This window comes from Lithobates pipiens, unplaced genomic scaffold, assembly GCF_037356315.1.
Source record: "Lithobates pipiens isolate NorthernLeopardFrog02 unplaced genomic scaffold, aLitPip1_a1.2 Scaffold_1, whole genome shotgun sequence".
NCBI lineage: Eukaryota > Metazoa > Chordata > Amphibia > Anura > Ranidae > Lithobates > Lithobates pipiens.
The window spans coordinates 226574815-226594111 of record NW_027507685.1 but is presented as its reverse complement, the minus strand read 5'-3'; the positions used below and the strand labels follow the sequence as shown (position 1 = coordinate 226594111).

Sequence of the window (19297 nt, the reverse complement as noted above, 5' to 3'; positions counted from 1 at the left end):
GAGTTGAAGAAAGTAGTAGTGACAAACCTATCTTCCCTTATCGAGATCTTCAAGTCTAAAAGGTCTTCACTAACCTCTATTAAGCATCTCCATGAACTCACACAGCTCAGAGTTACTACCTCGCCCATAGGACCACTTGAGGTCTCTGTTGGGCATAGATAATGTCCTCCTCCCATTAGGCCATAAATAAATTGGCCAAACTTGGGGCAAATTTTGCCCCAATGGCCACTGCCCTGTCTTGCCAGAAGAAGTTATGGGTCACCACAAATTGTAGCAGCCCCATAATAAAGTCCAGCTGTAACCCGGGGAGTCCAGAGTTACGTTTTAAATATAGCTCAACAGCTTCCAGGCCTAAATGGTGGGGAATAATTGTGTACAGTGAGGACACATCAGTCGTCAACAACAGTAGTCATTTCTTAGGGGTACGGTTAGACAAATGAATGATTTGTCCATAATATATAAAGCCACACTTAAGGCTTTTTTATATAAATTTTCATTGTTGAAAGTGCAATATTTTACCATTTAATAAACCTATCAAGGATTTTATGCTATATAGTGCCTTTGTCTCTTTTGGATGATACAACTTCCCATCCAACTCATTGAGTGACATCTGACTGGTGGAGGAGCCCTGAGATGTGGAGAAAGGACCTGGCTGGGTTTAAGCCACAGGCGCAGATCGACCCCCTGTAATAAGGGGTCCACAGGAGCTGGTAAGTAGTTTGTACAGCTTTTAGTGGAGGCACTATGGTTGAAGGTGATGGATGGTGGATATTATCACTAAGAAGGCTTTGCTTACAACTTAAGTGGACTTACCTATAGAGCATTGATGCAATATCATATTGTATGCTGACTTACATTTTGGATATTATTCATTATTTATTGTTCTCTGTTTTTTTTAGCACGATTCTTTTTTTTTTATGTTGATTATTGTGATTGTGCTACAGAAAAGAATCGCTGCTGGGTGTTTTAGGGTTACATTTTTAGCACAGTTTTTATATAATTTTTACATTTGAAATCACACCTCCAAAAGTTTTTGTTTTATCCACTGGATTCTCTATTTTTTCCTTTGAGTGCTCTCTGAAAAAGGGACTTTTATGAGTTTATTTCAACCAGAGCATTTTAACATGGTAAAAATAGATGTGTATTTATTGGCCCTCATTTTTATACTAGCATGACACATTAAAAATGCAGACTTTAAATTCATAAGCCTTAGGGTGTTTTGTCATCTCATTACCCTTTTTATATTGTGTTTATGTCTAAATACTTCTCACCAGTGCTTTTTTTTCCTCAGAGAATAGGTGCAGGAACTCAAGCACAACCCCCCATCATGGGGGTAGAACATGCCCCATCAAATGGTGGGTGTGGCTGAATTGCAGTGGGAGAGTCTTAAAGAGGCATTGTTAAATATCAGGAGTGCATTACATATAGCGTACAGAGCTCAGGGGTGCGCTACTTGCAGGGTTCAGGAGTGCGTTATCATATGATATTATATAATTTGTACATTGAGCCCTTGTGCGTTGCGTCTACTCCTTTCTCCGTAAAGGCTTCCTCAGGACACGGAAAAAGGTTCTAAGACGTAGCAAGAGAGAACAACAATAAATCTCACTATCTGAAATGAGATATATCAGAGTTCAAAAACTCAAAAACAAAGCATATATACACATAAACTTTGCATTGTATGTCACATTTAAAAAGCATGTGCTCAACTATCCAGAAAGCAGGAAGGCAAGCATAAGCAAGCATAATCAAAAATGATGGAGGAAAAAAAAAAGTGAATATACCTTCAAATGAGCTGCGCCTCAAGTACAAATGTTATAACAACCAGGACAGATCCAAATATAAAGAGCGGTCAACCACACGGTGATAGAGTGGACAGCAAGTGGCACATTCCGATGAGTACTAACATAGAAGAAAAATAAATAAATAGACCAATAAAAACCGCCATCTAACTTCAGTATATTATATATACATAATAGCACAAATTGGTTGTATAGACAGAGTACCTACCAAACAGAAATTGATAGTTGCTTATAGCAGGGGCAGGAAAGAAATCTCAGTCAGTAAATTACCATCAATGGGGATGGCCAATAGAGGACATAATCATCAACATAAAGCTTAGTAGATGCTGGTGACACATAGTATGGCCAAACAGCATATGAAGACTAAAAGTCTGCAATGGTGAGAGAGACAAAAGGTATAATAACCACCATGTCTCTGCCCAAATAAAGTAGGTATAGTGTCCAAATAAAAGTACGTGCATTTTTTATGGAGACAATGAAGGCATACCCCTGGGAGACAGCCCAATGCTGTGCACACGTTGGGGCTGCAAGTGTGGGTAATTTATAGTAAGAGCTCAACTTTATCAAATAAGGCATGCTAATCAGTGATCATAGTGAGCAGAGTGAACTATGGGGAAATGTAGGCAAAGAATAATGGGAATTGTAAAAAAAAAAAAAAGAAAGAAAAAAAAATAAAAACAACAAAAAACAAAAACAAAAAAAAAGCACATTTCAAATGTGCGTGTGTGCCAAAACCACCAAAAGAAATTTGCTAAGCCATCAGACGCGCACACATCGGCGCTCCATACTGTCCAAGCTGCATTGTGGGGATTATGGATCTGACTTATGCATGCACACAGACATAAGATGCCCGTAACAGACAAGGTGCACTGTTCTCATAGCCGCGCAATACAACGCAGACACATCCCGGCGCCACATAAAGCCCAGGGGCCATGATTGCTGCGAATATACTGCTTTATGTTAGAAGGAAATGGCTATTCTTAAACAGATCACATACTGTATAAGCCTTTAACTAGTGTTTTCTTATTGACTTTCCTGCATATATCTCAGTTCAGCCACAGGTCTACATTACCAAGAAACCTTATAACTCCAACACAGAGGTCATCTGTATAGTGACCGGCTTCTATCCAAAACCAATCAATGTAAGTTTGTGGAAGGAGAGCAAAATGGAGGATGTGATGTCAACTGTGACTCTACCCAATGGAGACGGGACTTACCAGATAACAGTGTTGATAACTGTAAATCTTCTAGAACAGCAAAGCGTCTACTGCCGAGTGGAGCACAGCAGCTTGAAAGAACCACTTATCGTATATCTGGGTAAGTAATCTGTATTGTACTGGAATGTAAAAATTTGCTATAAAAAAAAATCATATGTAGTACCACCCCGAAGGAACCATCCACCTGTTGTTGAGTACAACTCTCCACCATATTGTGTCAAACTTCTGGCCCTCGAAATCCCTGGCCATAGGCCCTAATATTGCATGAATAAAGGAAAGTCCCTAGATAAAATGCGTTTCCCGCACTTTACTGTAACTATAAGCTTTACAAAACTTCCCATGACATTTAACACACTGACAAATTTATTTGCCACAGAACACCACACCACAAGTAGAGATTATGTATAGCTATAATTTCTGCACAGAACACAAGCACATATCTTTAAAGTAGGGATGAGCTTCGTGTTCGAGTCGAACGTACGTTCGACTCGAACATTGGCCGTTCGGCCGTTCGACGAATTCCGAACGTTTTGGCCGTTCGCGTCAAAATTCGAGTGACGCGCGCGCGGACCACAATGCACTGCGTTGGCGCAGTGCATTGCTGCCCGATGATTGGCCAAGCATGCACTGTGACCCCGCATGCTTGGCCAATCGCAGCGCCGGCAGCGAGGAGAGCCATGATTGGCCACAGGCATCCTGCCTGTGGCCAATCATAGCTCAGGCTGTGTAGTGCACGCCCCACACTATATAAGGCCGCCTTTGAGGCGGCTTTGTGTAGTGTGTTACTTTGCATCTGAAGCAGTGGGTGTTCTGTGTACCTTCAACACAGTACACACCAATCGTTTTTGGCTGATTTCCTATCTTGCTGCTGTGTAGTGGTTGTTGTCTGTGCCCTGACTGCAGTATACACCACTATATTCACCTCACCTATATAGCTAGTGATCTAGCTTTAACCACTTAACAACTGCCCATTGCCGATTAACGGCTTCAGGGCGGTTGTTTAACTCAGAGAGGCCGTTAATTAACGGCCTCCCAGAATTCTGCTCTCGCGTGCCCCGAGGTGTGCGCACTCGAGAGCATCCGTGACCGCCGGGTCCATAGGACCCGGCGCATCACGGTAAACGGCCGCTCATAGCGGCCGTTTACCACGTGATTGCTCCGTCAAATGACGGAGTGATCACTTGGAAACAAACCGGCGTCATGTTATGATGCCTGTTCCTCCCTCCCCTTTCTGTACCGATCGGTACAGCGGAGGGGAAAGAGATCGGTGTCAGCAGCGATGTGGGCTGCATCTGCAGTGCCCACATCGCTGCTCACCGAATTTAACCCCTCAATTCCCTGCCAATACTCTGCAATACCAGTGCATACTCTGCAGTACCCTGCCATTACTCTGCAGTACCCCGCCATTACTCTGCAGTGCAGTACCCCGCCATTACTCTGCAGTGCAGTACCCTGCCATTACTCTGCAGTGCAGTACCCTGCCATTACTCTGTAGTACCCCGCCATTACTCTGCAGTGCGGTACCCCACCATTACTCTGCAGTGCAGTACCCTGCCATTACTCTGCAGTGCAGTACCCCGCCATTACTCTGCAGTGCAGTACCCCGCCATTACTCTGCAGTGCAGTACCCTGCCATTACTCTGCAGTGCAGTACCCTGCCATTACTCTGTAGTACCCCGCCATTACTCTGCAGTGCGGTACCCCACCATTACTCTGCAGTGCAGTACCCTGCCATTACTCTGCAGTGCAGTACCCCGCCATTACTCTGCAGTGCAGTACCCTGCCATTACTCTGCAGTGCAGTACCCTGCCATTACTCTGTAGTACCCCGCCATTACTCTGCAGTGCGGTACCCCACCATTACTCTGCAGTGCAGTACCCTGCCATTACTCTGCAGTGCAGTACCCCACCATTACTCTGCAGTACCCCGCCATTACTCTGCAGTGCAGTACCCCGCCATTACTCTGCAGTGCAGTACCCCGCCATTACTCTGCAGTGCAGTACCCTGCCATTACTCTGCAGTGCAGTACCCTGCTATTACTCTGTAGTACCCCACCAATACCCCGCCAATACTCTGTAATACCCTGCCATAAATTGCCATACCCAGCCATACTCAGAGATACCCAGCCATACTCGGTGATACCCTGAAATACCCAGCCATAGACGCCCCCCACCCCTCACCGCCCTCCGGTGCTTCTACCAACTCGCCAGTACGATCAAAGCCAGAATCTTTTTTTTATTTTTTATTTCAGGCTTCCCAGCCTAGAGGTGAGATGTGGGGTCATATTGACCCCCCAGATTTCACTGTAAAGAGGACCTGTCACCCCATATTCCTATTACAAGGGATGTTTACATTTCTTGTAATAGGAATAAAAGTGATCAAAAATATATTTTTGGGAAAAAAAATGTCAAACTAAAATAAATAAATAAAGTAAAATGAACAATAAAAAAATAAAATAAAAATTAAAGCGCCCATGTCCCCATGTGCTCGCATGTGCCACACATGTGAGGTATCGCCGAGAACGTTAGAGCGAGAGCAATAATTCTAGTCCTAGACCTCCTCTGCAACTCAAAACATGTAACCAGTAAAAAAATATTTAAAGCGTCGCCTATGGGGATTTTTTAAGTAGCGACGTTTGGCGCCATTCCACGGGCATGTGCAATTTTGAAGAGTGACATGTTTGACATCTATTTACTCAGCATAACTTCATCTTTCACTTTATGCAAACATTGGGCTAACAAGTGGTTAATAATAGAGCTTGCAGTCAGTAGTGTTAGGAGATAGTGCGTGCTGTCTGCGTGCTCTGTACCCAGTACATACCGCTATAATATAGGGCAGGCCCCTACTTTCAAACATCCAACTCACAAACATCTCCTACTTGCAAACGCAAGGAGACAGCAGCAAGTGAGATGAAAAAAGACGGACGACAAAACAAATTATACAGGGGTGATAACCCTTCCCTATGTTTTCCAAAAAGCTTAAAGATAGTTTTTTTGACTGGAGCTACACTTTAAAAATGTACCAGTTGAAAATGACAAACAGATTCAACTTAACACAACAAACCTACACAGTCCCTGTCTTGTTTGCACCGCCTGTATACTGCTGTTCTGAGTATATAGGGCCTGGGGGCCACACGCATTTCCTTTTTTTAATATGGGTACGGGGTTCCCCTTAATATGCGTACAAGACCCAAATAGGCTGGTAATGGGCAGGGAGGGCTACCCATGCCATGTTTCTCAATGATTTTCAACCATATTGCAGGAACCAGATATAACATTAAAACCGCAAGCAGTTTTAAATGGTGTTATTTCCGTTTAATGTCATTTTGTGCAGGGACTGTTCTAAACACGGGAAACACGTGGCACTTCACAGGCATACTACAGACACCCCCCAGGCACCATATTTAAAGGAATATTTCACTTTTTTTTTTTCACTTTAATCGTCATTAAAATCAGTGCTCCCACCAAAACGGTAGTTTTTAAAACTTTTTTTTGCAGTGACCCATGTCCCCTGAGGCAGGAGGCAGGTCGCCAAACCCTTTTTAGGACACTATCTTGCATATTAGCCGTTAAAATTAACACTTTCCAATTCGAACGTTCGAGTCCCATAGACTTCAATGGGGTTCTAACGTTCGTACCGAACGCGGGGGTCGTTCGCAAGTTCTGGTGCGAACCGAACCGGGGGGTGTTCGGCTCATCCCTACTTTAAAGCATTATTTACTGTACATCTCATCTCCTACTCAAGAGCACCATGGTGTTGGGACCACTTCCCCATGCATACTAAGTCGGGACTCACACGCTGACAGGCTCACTGAAGAGAGACAGAACCTGTCAGCAGCTGCAGGGGATTCTCCCCCTCCCTCTCCCCTTTACACTATGCAGTGAGCCAGCGCCAGTCACAGAGACTAGGCCGCCCATTCTGCTCCCTCCCCTGCTTCCTCATTGGCAGGAGGAGAGAGCCTATCACTGGGCAGAGCTTCTGCAGGAAAGGATCCTGGGACATGTAGTCCCCGGCACAGGAGGCCCCATAGCAATCCCTGGGGTAAGACTACACACTCCAGCATACCCTCAGGATGAAAGGTAAAAGGACACCAAGAGGCTACCTGGAAGCTTGGGGAAGATACCATGAGGCAAGGGGAGAGATCGGACACAGGAGAAGAGGTGCTTCCATCCAGGGTTGGTAAGCCCTTTCCTGTTACAGTTCTATAGCTGGTTGCAGACATTCCACCAGAGGGGGACCCCGGGTGCATCTCCAGGCGCATCCCTGAAGGCATGGGGCATTCAGGTTGTGGGGTAGCCAGATGAGCAACTGGAAGAGCCTGTCTGCCAAGACATCTCCTTTTGAAACTTGGTTGCGGGATTGGTGAGTGGCCACTTGCCCAACTTATGGATACAAACAAAAGAGACTGCATGCAGACAAGGTAGCTTTCTTTTACCTACACCTTTAGAACTTGTGTTACACTTACGCCCTGTTGAGCAGTTAGTGTCCACCTTTCTTACCTGGATACTGCCAGCATACTGTATATATTCACTCTGCCAACCAGGACACCAAGTGCATCAACACAGAGCTAGCTGAAGATACTGGACATCTCCACTGTTAGGAATTTCATGCTTCTTCTTCATTTAGCAGTGACTCAGTGAGACACATTCATACTCACTAAGAAGGAACTCTAACTTTAAGCCTAAAGTTGATAGTTCATACCGTTGCCTGTTGTATCACATATTTCCCTTTCAAGCCTGTGATTTCAGGATTTTAGGGTAATGGACTGACCTTCAACAGGTCATCCCTATGTAGCAGATGACATTTGGGATCAAATGTCACACGCATTATAAATTTAGTTTTTGCTTCAGGACAGTGAGGGTTAATTGTGTAGGTAGGCCTTAACACCAGTCTAGCCAGGCTATGTTTGAAAGTTCTGCCTGGTCATGTGAATGGTGAGGTGCACATGACAGGCTAGAACCAAGTCTGGTTGGATGTTTGGGTATGGCCCTCTCGGAGCCAATCAGTGGGGAGTGCCGGGGCCCGCTGAGGAGTCTGAGAGGGGGTACTTAAACAGGTGTGGGTCATGTGTTCGAGGTTTCCAGAGTTGTTCGTGAAACCCGTGTGGTCTGGTCTGGTTCCAGGCCCGGGGTAGCCCCGTGAGGGGTCCCAGTCACAGGGTGTTCGATACCCCGCAGCATGTTCCTGTCAGTGATCCCTTATAGACCCGCCTGGTCTGGTGTAGGGATCCGTCTGTTCCTGAGTCTCGGAACCAGCTGGTCCGAGGCGCTGTAACTGAGGGAGGATTCAAAGTGTCCGGGTGTGCTCTCGGCTTGGAGGGACACCGCAACTCGTGCAAGTGACCGGGGGAGGACTCTTCGGAGGAGGGCCGGCAAGTGGCATCCTGAGAAGTGCCTGGTTACTGAGTTGGGAAGGACATTGACGAATTCACACTTTTCCAGTACCATTGAGGAAGCGGGATATGTTCCAGGTACGGTGGAAAAAGGTTCCTGTTCACCCTCAGTTGTTCAAGTTTTGAGTCAACGTGCTGACTGCCATGATCTCTGGCTAGAGATCTGTTCAGCCTTGAAGTACCCAGCTGCGAGTGGCTACTCTCTGGATGGATTTAGAGACTTTGTTAAACCTGCAGTTCAAGGTGCCTGAGTTCTTCACCCGTGCCCTCTGTTCTCTAAGAGACTGTGTTGTGAAAGTTCCACTGCAAAATAAACCTTTTGAAAGGACTTTATCTGTGTCAATGTACAAGTCGTTGGGTATCAACCCTGGGAACCCCTAGACGCGGAGGAGCAGGCCAAGAGAAGGTAACCAGTAAGCCCATTCAGTCAAGGCCGCTCTGCAATGGGTTGTGGCCACTACACCTATATACCTTCATGCCCGAGCACTTAGGTCACATTAGAGTCATTTAAGTTGGTTGAATTGTGCTTTTTAAAATTTGCATGTGACTTTGTGTTATACTGTTATATAATCTATTTCTATTTGGTTACCTTATTACTGTTTGTTTGATGGTAAGCAGTCTTCCAGTAAACAAACCTTCTGGTTTACCACGGTTTGTGTCTATTTACTATTTTATCTGCAGTAACACTGTATACTAGGTGTGCCAGAGGGGCTGAAGTTGTTCTTGGGGTCGTAAGGCAGTGTACAGAACCAAACAGTGGCGAAACTAGACATTCTTTCACCCTGGGGAAAACATTTGGCTTGCCACCCCCCCCCCCCCTCCAAAGAAGACGGTATCAGTAGGACAGAGATTGGTGATAGTAGGGCAGTGGACAGTGTCGATACTTTTTTTTTCTTATTTAATGTTTTTTATTTTTACATTTTTATTATTTTTTTACAATAATATTTTTTATATTTTATAGGAGCCCTGTTGGGGGGCCTTTGATTAAATATTAGGGGTCTAAAATTTGAGACTGAGAAAGGGACTGAGGACAGATTCCCCAGTTCCTTTCTCTGCAGGGCATCAGTTAGCTATGGTATATACACAGTTACATTGGTCTTAGCTGGAAAAATGTAACCATGTATAATATAGCCTATGCCTGGAATTATTCTTTAAATTGCCCATGGATGTACAGTACTGCAGCCATCCCCACGGCTTGGGTTATGGAACTTACAGTAGGTAAGGACAAAGCCAATGTGAAACAGCTGTCTAGAAAATGGGACTGTCCAAGCAGTTCTGGGACACTTGGCAACTATGGGGGTAGCTTTCCTCCGCTCTGAAATTTCCTTACTAAGGCCCCTTTCACAAAAAGGGTCCAATCAGGTCTGCATGTCAGTTTTTCAGCCAGACCTGATAGGACCCTCCATTCACCTCTATGGACCGGCATGTGTAAATTAACTTGTGTCCTTTTACACCCGTCTATCTACAAACCAAACCAGTCTGATAAAAGAAAACAGAGGGGGACCTGTGCCCCTCCATCTATGCAGATGGGATTGGAGGGCAGTTAGGTATAAACAGACAGCTGGGCTGTCTCCGTGTCTACTCTGCATAAACTGAGCAGACACAGACCTGCCACGTACCCACCCTGCTTTGGACAGCAGACAGATCTCCTACTGAGCAAAGCGAATTCCACCCCATGTGAAAGGGGCCTCAAGACAGATGGCAAGTGGGGGAGTGAGATGCTACTGTGGCATTGGTGACTGCAGCACCAGGGACCTGGAGCAGTCTCCAGGGATTCAGGGCATGCTACTGCACGTATCTATTATTATTGTCATTAGGACATAAAGGTTACTATTGGAGATATCATAATGTGTATGCATTGAATTTTTACACCTTTTGGGGATTTTGTTGGCAACCATATAAACACAGACACTTCATTTCAAAAGTACAAATATAGATTTCATTATTCATTTTACATCATAACATATTCACCACCTTAATCTGTGGCATATTAAAAACAATAATTCTTTACAAAAGATAACAGAGGGTCTACATATACAGGAAAATACTTGTCAGATAGTGGTACGAACAGTTGTTCGCCAGCTGGGATGTTACCCCCGCAGTGAGCTTCAACTGGCGCTCCAATGCGTTTTGAGCATTAGTCAAAACAGTTCTTCATCAGGGAAGTACCACAATCACATCTGACTGTTAGCCCACCTATGATCCTCAGAGGCATCCAGCAAAGAAATCCATTCTGTGGTGGAAAGGAGAACAGACGCATGTAGCGAAACCAAGAATGGGTTCCTTTACTGAATGCCTCTGAGGATCATAAGTGGTCTAACAGTCAGATAGGATCGTGGTACTTCCGTGATAAAGAACTATTTTGACTTATGCTCGAAATGCATTGGAAGCTCCAGTTGAAACACACTGCTGGGGTAACATTCCAGCTAGCGGACAACAATTGGTTGTACCACCGGGGTATTTTTCAGCAGGAATGCGGGGGAATACAGACCATTAGAGCAGAGCCGGGTCAGAAGTGGAGTTTGGTAATGGATAAATGGGAAGGCATCAAAACACAAGCAGGATCAAGGTCAGAGACAAGCAGAGGTTGGCAAAATGCAGGCAACAAGGTACAGAGTTGATAGGCTAAATCTTGGTCAAGAGTCCTGGTTGAGGTACATAACGCAGATTGGCAGTAGACATAGACAGACAGGTGTAATCCAGAGGAAGGTCAGATGGAAGCTGGGTTAATAACCGAGTCTAGCAGATTCAGGATCACAGAAAACAGATACAAGTTCAAAGACCATCCAGCAAAGATCCCATGTAGGGCCCAGGTTTAATTAGGCCAGTAAGTGCCATTGTCTGTAATAGACATGCCATGCATCCTGGGGCATGCCGCTGTGTTCCTATATGTGTGTATGCACATGAACATGAGAACTTACCTCATGGCTGGCATGATCTCTGATGGCTGACATGATGTTCCTGACAGATTGGATTCACATATCTTAAATAGACTTCATGTAATTTTTTTTTATTTAACTATAGCAGTTTTTCTTTTTTAACCTGGCATTACATTTTAAAATTGACCTAATTTCACCACTTCGGCAGATGAGGAACATCACACCCCAATCGGACTGGTCATAGGAATAATAGTTGCTGCGGTGTGTGCTTTTGGGCTGGCATGCTTTGTGAAGTTGTATAAAAAGCGCAGGTAAGACATCATCAAGAAATATGAATATATATTGGGGCAATCTTACAGCAAAACATCCAATTCCATAATCATTACCAAACAAACATCAACAAGCTTCTAGCCTAGACTTCACAAGATCATCCCTTGATTTTAATTCTCCACCCAGACTATACAGTCTTTAGTTAATTTCATGTATATGACATTTCTCATTTTGTAGTACATAATATCATATTTTTTTTTCATTCCTTTTAATATTTGCCTTTATCCAAGTTGTTATAGTTCCTTATTTTTATTCTCAGTGGTTACTGAAGATAACACACAATTGTAGCATTGCTTGTGAAAATCAGCAGATACTGTAACAGAGGTCAGAAAACAAAAGAGAAAATGTATGCAGATGCACTTGTCATTAAAGTAGAATTAAAGGATTTTTTATTTACTTTTGAATAAAGTGGAGAAGGATTAGAACACCTGTCATGTCTTTGTTGTTGTCTGTAAGCCCTATTTACCGTTGTCACCAAACTGAAAACAAAATCTAAAATTTTGACTTGTGCAGTTCCAATGGGGGCACTAGTTAGGGTGATCCTGGTGACAACAAGGAATTCCCTTACACTAGATGGATTTTCTTTCCCTTCGCGTTGCAGATATGGGACAGGAAGTGAAAGGGAAATCTGCCCAATGGGACATGGGGAAAAAATACTGGCAGTGGTTAAAACCCCCCTTACGCTATCAAAAAGACAGATCTCCAATGAGAGAAAGCACAATCTCCCTGCAAGGTGTGCTACCTACACAAGGAGGTACAAGAGCAGGGCTAGGTAGGAGAGAAAGATAAGAGAAAGAAAGCTCTGGGTGGGTAGAATTGCACACCATGCACTCTGTACACAGCGCACCCCTGAACTCTGCACTCCCCACACAACTCCCCACTGAACTCTGCACTCTCCACACAACTCCCCACTGAACTCTGCACTCTCCACACAACTCTCCACTGAACTCTGCACTCTGTACGTAGTATGCCCCTAAACCCTGCATTCTGTACATTACACACCCCTAAACCCTGCATTCTGTACACAGCGCACCCCTGAACCCTGTACTCTATAAGCAATGCCCCTAAAATTGAACCGGCCCTTTAAGGGCAACCATACTGTTGATTAGGGATGAGCCGAACACCCGCCAGTTCGGTTTGCATCAAAACATGTGAACAGGCAATAAATTTGTTCGAACATCTGAACATCGTTAAAGTCTATGGGACTCGAACATGAAAAATCTAAAGTACTGATTTTAAAGGCTTATATGCAAGTTATTGTCATAAAAAGTGTTTGGGGACCTGAGTCCTGCCCCAGGGGACATGTATTAATGCAAGAAAGTTTTAAAAACTGACGTTTTTCAGGAGCAGGGATTTTAATAGTGCTTAAAGTGAAACAATAAAAGTGTAATATGCCTTTAAATTTCATAACTGTATAGTATGCCTGTAAAGTTGTGCTTGTTTCCCTTGCATAGAACTGTCCCTGCACAAAGTGTCATTTCTGAAGGAAAAAAAGTCATTTAAAAGCACTCGCGGCTATAATGAATTGTCGGCTCCCGGTAATTCAGAGAACAGTCATTGATAAAAAAAAATGCGTGGGGGTCCCCCCAAATTCAATTACCAGGCCCTTCAGGTTGGTATGGATATTAAGGGGAAACCTGCGTCAAATTGGATTTTAAGGGGAACTCCACGCCAATTTCTTTTAAAAAGATGGCGTGGAGTTCCCCCCAAAAATCCATACCAGACCCTTTATCCAAGCACGCAACCTGGCAGGAAAAATGGGGGGGGGCGAGAGAGCATCTCCCGTCCTGAACCATACCAGGCCACATGCCCTCAACATTGGGAGGGTGCTTTGGGGGTAGCCCCCCAAAGCACCTTGTCTCCATGTTGACGGGGACAAAGGCCTCATCCCCACAACCCTTGCTTGGTGGTTGTGGGGGGTTTATCAGAATCTGGAAGCCCCCTTTAACAAGGGGACCCCCAGATCCCACCCCCCCTGTTTGAAATGGTAACGGGTACATTGTACCCCTTACCATTTCACAAAGATAGTGTAAAAAAATTGTAAAAAAAACACACAGACACCGTTGGAATAAGTCCTTTATTAAAAATAAAAACAATTTAAAAAAGATTCCAGCTGTGGTAATCCACTCTCGGTATCCTGCGATGTGTGATCACCTCTCTGGGGTCCAGCGATGGATGATCTCTCCTCTCCAGGTCCAGGGTGCAGTGCATCCTGTCTTGACCGGAGACACCGCGGGAATCCTGGCAGCCTGACAGGTGTCTTAGCTGTGACGGGTGGCCCCGTCCCCCTCTGACAAAAGGGGAAACCCAGGCTTCCCCCAGTGATGTGCGGGTGACCCTGCCCCCTCTAATGTAACAGAAACCTGCATTACATCAGAGGGGCGAGGTCACCCACATGTCACTGGGGAAGCTCGGGTTTCCCCTTGCGTCAGAAGGGGACGAGGTCACATGACGGATGGCCCCGTCCTCAGCTAAGAGACCTGGCAGGCTGCCGGTATTCCCGCAGTGTGTCCGGTGGAGACAGACATCATCGTTGGACTCTGGACCTGGAGAGGCGAGATCATCCATCGCTGGACCCCAGAGAGATGACTACCCATCGCAGGATACCAAGAGTGGATTACCACCACTGGAATCCTTTATTTTAAAAAAAGACTTATTTTTTTACAATTTTTTTACACTTTCTTTGTGAAATGGTAGGGGTACAATGTACCCATTACCATTTCAAACGGGGGGGGGGTGGGATCTGGGGTTCCCCTTGTTAAAGGGGGCTTCCAGATTCCGATAAGCTCCCTGCCCGCAGACCCCAACAACCACCGGGCGAGGGTTATGGGGATGAGGCACTTGTCCCCTTCAACATGGGGACAAGCTGCTTTGGAGGGCTACCCCTGAAGCACCCTCCCAATGTTGAGGGCATGTGGCCTGGTATGGTTCAGGAGTGGGGGGGGAGCGCTCTCTCGTCCCCCCTCGTTTCCTGTGGCCTGCCAGGTTGCGTGCTCGGATAAAGGGTCTGGTATGAATTTTTGGGGGGAACTCCACGCCATTTTTTTTTTTTTTTATGTGGCGTGGAGTTCCCATTAACATCCATACCAGACCTGAAGGGTTGAATTGAATACATATAAATTAAACGAATTCCAAGAAGAAAATTAAAGAAATTAAACAAATTTCTGTAAATACTGAACCAAAATGAAATGCAACCAATTTTTTGTACGGCACATGTCTAGACAGCTGGTTTGCAGAAGTGTTATGCTGTGTACACACAACCGGACTTTCCGGCAGACTAGGTCCGCCGGTCTTCCCAGCGGACTTTCTGCAAGGGTTCCAACTGATTTTCCAAATGAACGAACTTGGCCTCACACGAACAGACTAAGTCCATTCGAAAGTCTGTTCCTTTTGAACGTGATGACGTAAGATGGGACTAAAAAGGAAGTTCAATAGCCAGTAGCCAATAGCTTCCCTAGCGTCGTATTTGATCCGTCGGACCAGCATACAGACGAACGGTTTTCCGGATAGGAATTGAGTCAGTTGGACAGATTTGACACATGTTCTATTTCTAGGTCCGTCTGATTTTTATTTTTTTTATGAAAAATGATTGGATTAGCCCACACACCATCGGATTATCCGACGGATTGATTCCATCTGACCTAGTCTGCCGGAAAGTCCAGTCGCGTGTACGTGGCATAAAAGTGGATATTTGCGTCATACCGGAACAGGAACAACATTCAACCATGCAACTCAAATAACCAACACCTGTCCCATACTTTGTGACACCACAGTGATTGGGTTATAAAATAGAACAGACAGGCTTCACAAACTGCCACACCTGCAGTCATCTTCTGGCAATCTGTATCTGTGTTGATGCATTACATGACACTGTAGTGATTGGACCAAGTAACTGAATTACTAAAATGGTGAAACTTCTTCAACATTACACAAGTCCAGTTGAATGAGTCCAACTACTACTAGTTATACCATGACCTTGATAAATGAAACCCTTCACATACAATCTAGTTACTAGTTCACTAAGTAAGCCTAGTAGATTGCAAATATGAGCCCAGCACAGCGAATCTCAGCTTCTGTTCCAACATATCTATAGCAGAGCAGATCTGAAATACAGTATATAGGTCATCATTATTACACATGTGATTGTACAATCAGTTTATAGAAAGAGGATTCAATATTTGCTTTATTAAAGTTGCTTGAACATCTCTGTGATATTTTTTTTGTGCTTTAAAGATTCTTTAAATAGCTAAATTTCATGTACTAACCCAGCTTATTTTTATCACATTAAACAGAAGAAACACATCCATCCATGGGATGACCATGGACATCATCTCCCGGATAAGAGAGTAGAAAAATTGGTGAACTGCGCAGACAACAAACAAGAACCATACATACAACAACTTATACCTCCTATCAAATGTTAATTTGTAAAATAAGGATTTTATGAAAAAAAAAAAAAGGGCCAGACAACAAACAAGAACCATTCTGATGTAGCACCCTACCAATTAAGCTACTATGTAAATCTAGATTTTGGCTTTCTATAATCAGGGGAGCTGCGATTGTTAAGGCTGGTCTTTTCAGGGCTTCATAGGCTGGGAATTTGATCGCTTCCCTCTGTCTCTACCCTGTTTTCCCAAAAATAAGCCCTATCCTGAAAATAAGACCTACACATACTTTAACTAGGGCTTATTTGGGGGGTAGGGCTTATATTGCAGCCATCACCGACAATCACACTAGGTCTTATTTTTGTCCAACAACTGCCTTATAGTATCCAGCTGTAAGGGACAGACTGTGCTATTTCTGCAATTTTGTTAAAGAGAAAAGTGTTTTCTATCTACTGTCCTTATTATTTTTTTCAGTGTCCCATACTACCCCAAACCCCATCCTGTTACAAGTTTTACAAGCAAATAAACTTCAAAAAACATCCCCCAGATTGTTCAATGAGTCAGAGTAAATGGAATGTTGCTGTGTGCCTGGCTGCCTCCACACTGTGTGGGAAAAGAACCTGTTACACTCAAGGGCTCCTTTGGAGGTAGCACACTTTAACAGCAAATTATACCTCTATTAAATGTTAAAGTGGTTGTAAACCTCAGACATGAAATATGAACGAAGCATATCCCTCTATAGTGTGTACTTGTCTCAATTAAAAGTGCTAAGTGTCATTTCTCTCTGCTGCTTCATTCCTCTGCTATCAGCATGAGTCACTTGAGTAAGTTTTCCTGACACCAAGGGAAAAAAAAAGTTGACAGGAGAGGAAACTCCAGCACACAGCCTGTGATTGACAGTCTTAGCTCTGTTCCTGTGTGCTGTGTGAAGGGGGCGTGTGCCTTCCCTCCAATCGGCTATCAGAACTCTCCTCCTGGAGTGTGTAGTTTCAGCTTACTGCCCCCTTTTTTTCTCTCAGCTCAGACAAGCTTTATACATTCTGGACTTTGAATAGGTGTAAAGAAGAGAAGACTGCACAAAGATAGGCACAATGTATGTATTAGGATTTGTTTAATCTCTGAGTATCACCTGAACCCAGTCACTTCACTGGGTATATGTAAGTGTAGCACCCTCTAGTTAGTGTTCTAGTGTAAATAGGTTAGTTGTTAGTGTAGGCAAATTGGCTTGGCTGAGAGCCAGGCCTGGGTATGAATCTGGGTCAGAGATGAGTGACTCAGGGGCTGGATGACCCATCCTGAATGCTCCTCTAGTGCCTTCCCCTTGTTCTCTAAAATATTGGAGAATGTTCTAGACATAATGGCTGGAAGCTAGGAGGGGCTGTTAGGAATATTTATGAGGACCTCAGCCAATCCTCAGTAAAGGGCTGGCAGGGGGCAGGCATCCTCATAAATAGACATGAGTCATGTCAGCAGGGGCAGTCGGGGGGAAGATGGAGATGGAGTGCTGAAGAGGCTGTCAGTGGCCCTTGAGGGTGCCCTCTAGTCTGGGGGTGACCTCGGGTATGGGGTTCAGATGCTATAAGATTCCTCCAACAACACATGGAGTAAATACTTTCTGGAGACACGGGAGCAAGTGAGAGGACAGCAGGAACAGGTCAGCACATCCGGAAGATCTCAGAGTCAACCAGCTGGACTGGTGAGTGTCAGTCTGGAGGACTGTGGAAAGAGTGTCAGTGTGGCGGACTTTGGGGAGAAATTGGCCTGGAGGGCTAATGAAAGGGGCAGCTGCAGCAAGGTGGGTTGGCAGTGCCTGCAGAGGTGACGCTGGGATCAGTAGCCACAAGAGGAATGTAAGCTGGACACTGAACTTTCCTACACAATCAAGGGGCCTCGGGTCCCTGCCTATAACAGGTCATTGCGCTAATCTGACTGAGTACTTTTGTCATTTTTTACAAGTGTCCCATCTGGGTTTCTGCAAGCAAATGAGATCTGGAGGAAAAAGTGTAGTGTTCATACAGACTATATATAGGATTGCATATAGGAAGAGTTGTCGCTGAAGTTGTCCTAAATTCAAGTGGGTATCCCATCTCCAATCCCTATCCAAGTTATTATCCCTCAATAAAACACAAAAAAACAATGAGACTGTTCTCTGAGTGCTGGTGGAAATTTGGTGTGCCTGGTTGTGCGGGGTGGGGGATCCCAGTTCATCTGTGACCCTTAAGGGAGCACACTACATAAGGGTTTACAACCACTTTAATTTTGTGAATTAAGGATTGTATTAAATTAAAAAAATATTTATCTTATCAAATATTAACCCTTTCATGAAATTCTCAAAGCCAGGAAGGGGGAAGAAAGGGGAAAAGCGAGAGGAGATTTTTAAACGGTGCAATTATAAATACTGTTGAGACACATTATAATAAAAAAAATCATTTATTAATACACATAAAAAAAACACTATATTGTTGTGTATAGTGTTATAAAGTACAAAATACAAAATGCGCATTTATTACTAGACTAAAGGGATCCCGGCAAGGCAAGTTGATGAGCCGATAGCACTCGTTCCCAACATGTTTCGCAACAAGCTTCTTCAGGGGAATGTGCCACTAACAATAAACATAATATGAAATTAATATAAATTATAACATAAATCAACAGTGTGTAAATACAACAATACATGAACACCATATATTTATACAACCCAGGAATGTGTGATCTTGAACAAAATGGCGCTTACCACCCATCAATTGATAACCGCACAACCGGGGGCAACCACTAGATGTGAAATGCGTGCAAACAGTCGGTCAAATCAGCAGCTAATTGGCCTTTTTGGAGGACACAGATGGAGGTAAGTCAGCACTACAAAATGAGCAAAAAGAAACAGAAAAATAATACACCAATATAGGCAATATACTTGTATAATTATCATAAATGAATTAGCCTCCAAGAAATGAAGGGATAGGGCAAAAAGCCTCACTTCAATAATATTCTCGAATACTGATTAAAAAACAAAACAAAATGAACTATGGCAAGTTATAAATATAATAACCAAGAGTAAATAGAATTGGATTGGAGGCTAATTCATTTATGATAATTATACAAGTATATTGCCTATATTGGTGTATTATTTTTCGGTTTCTTTTTGCTCATTTTGTAGGGCTGACTTACCTCCATCTGTGTCCTCCAAAAAGGCCAATTAGCTGCTGATTTGACCGACTGTTTGCACGCATTTCACATCTAGTGGTTGCCCCCGGTTGTGCGGTTATGTTATAATTTATATTAATTTCATATTATGTTT

General features: G+C 44.0%; 1 protein-coding gene across 2 annotated transcripts in view; it reads left to right on the top strand.

Annotated features, from left to right (window-relative positions):
• Positions 1-16541, top strand: part of LOC143983873 (H-2 class I histocompatibility antigen, alpha chain-like) — an 83035-nt gene extending 66494 nt beyond the window's left edge. For both annotated transcript variants that reach the window (XM_077483995.1, XM_077483987.1), the window contains 3 exons: positions 2850-3116; positions 11496-11598; positions 15910-16541. In XM_077483995.1, the coding sequence (XP_077340121.1) occupies positions 2850-3116; positions 11496-11598; positions 15910-15967 (428 nt within the window). In that variant the 3' untranslated portion in view covers positions 15968-16541. The remainder of the gene's footprint in view (positions 1-2849; positions 3117-11495; positions 11599-15909) is intronic.
• Positions 16542-19297: the final 2756 nt, after the last annotated feature.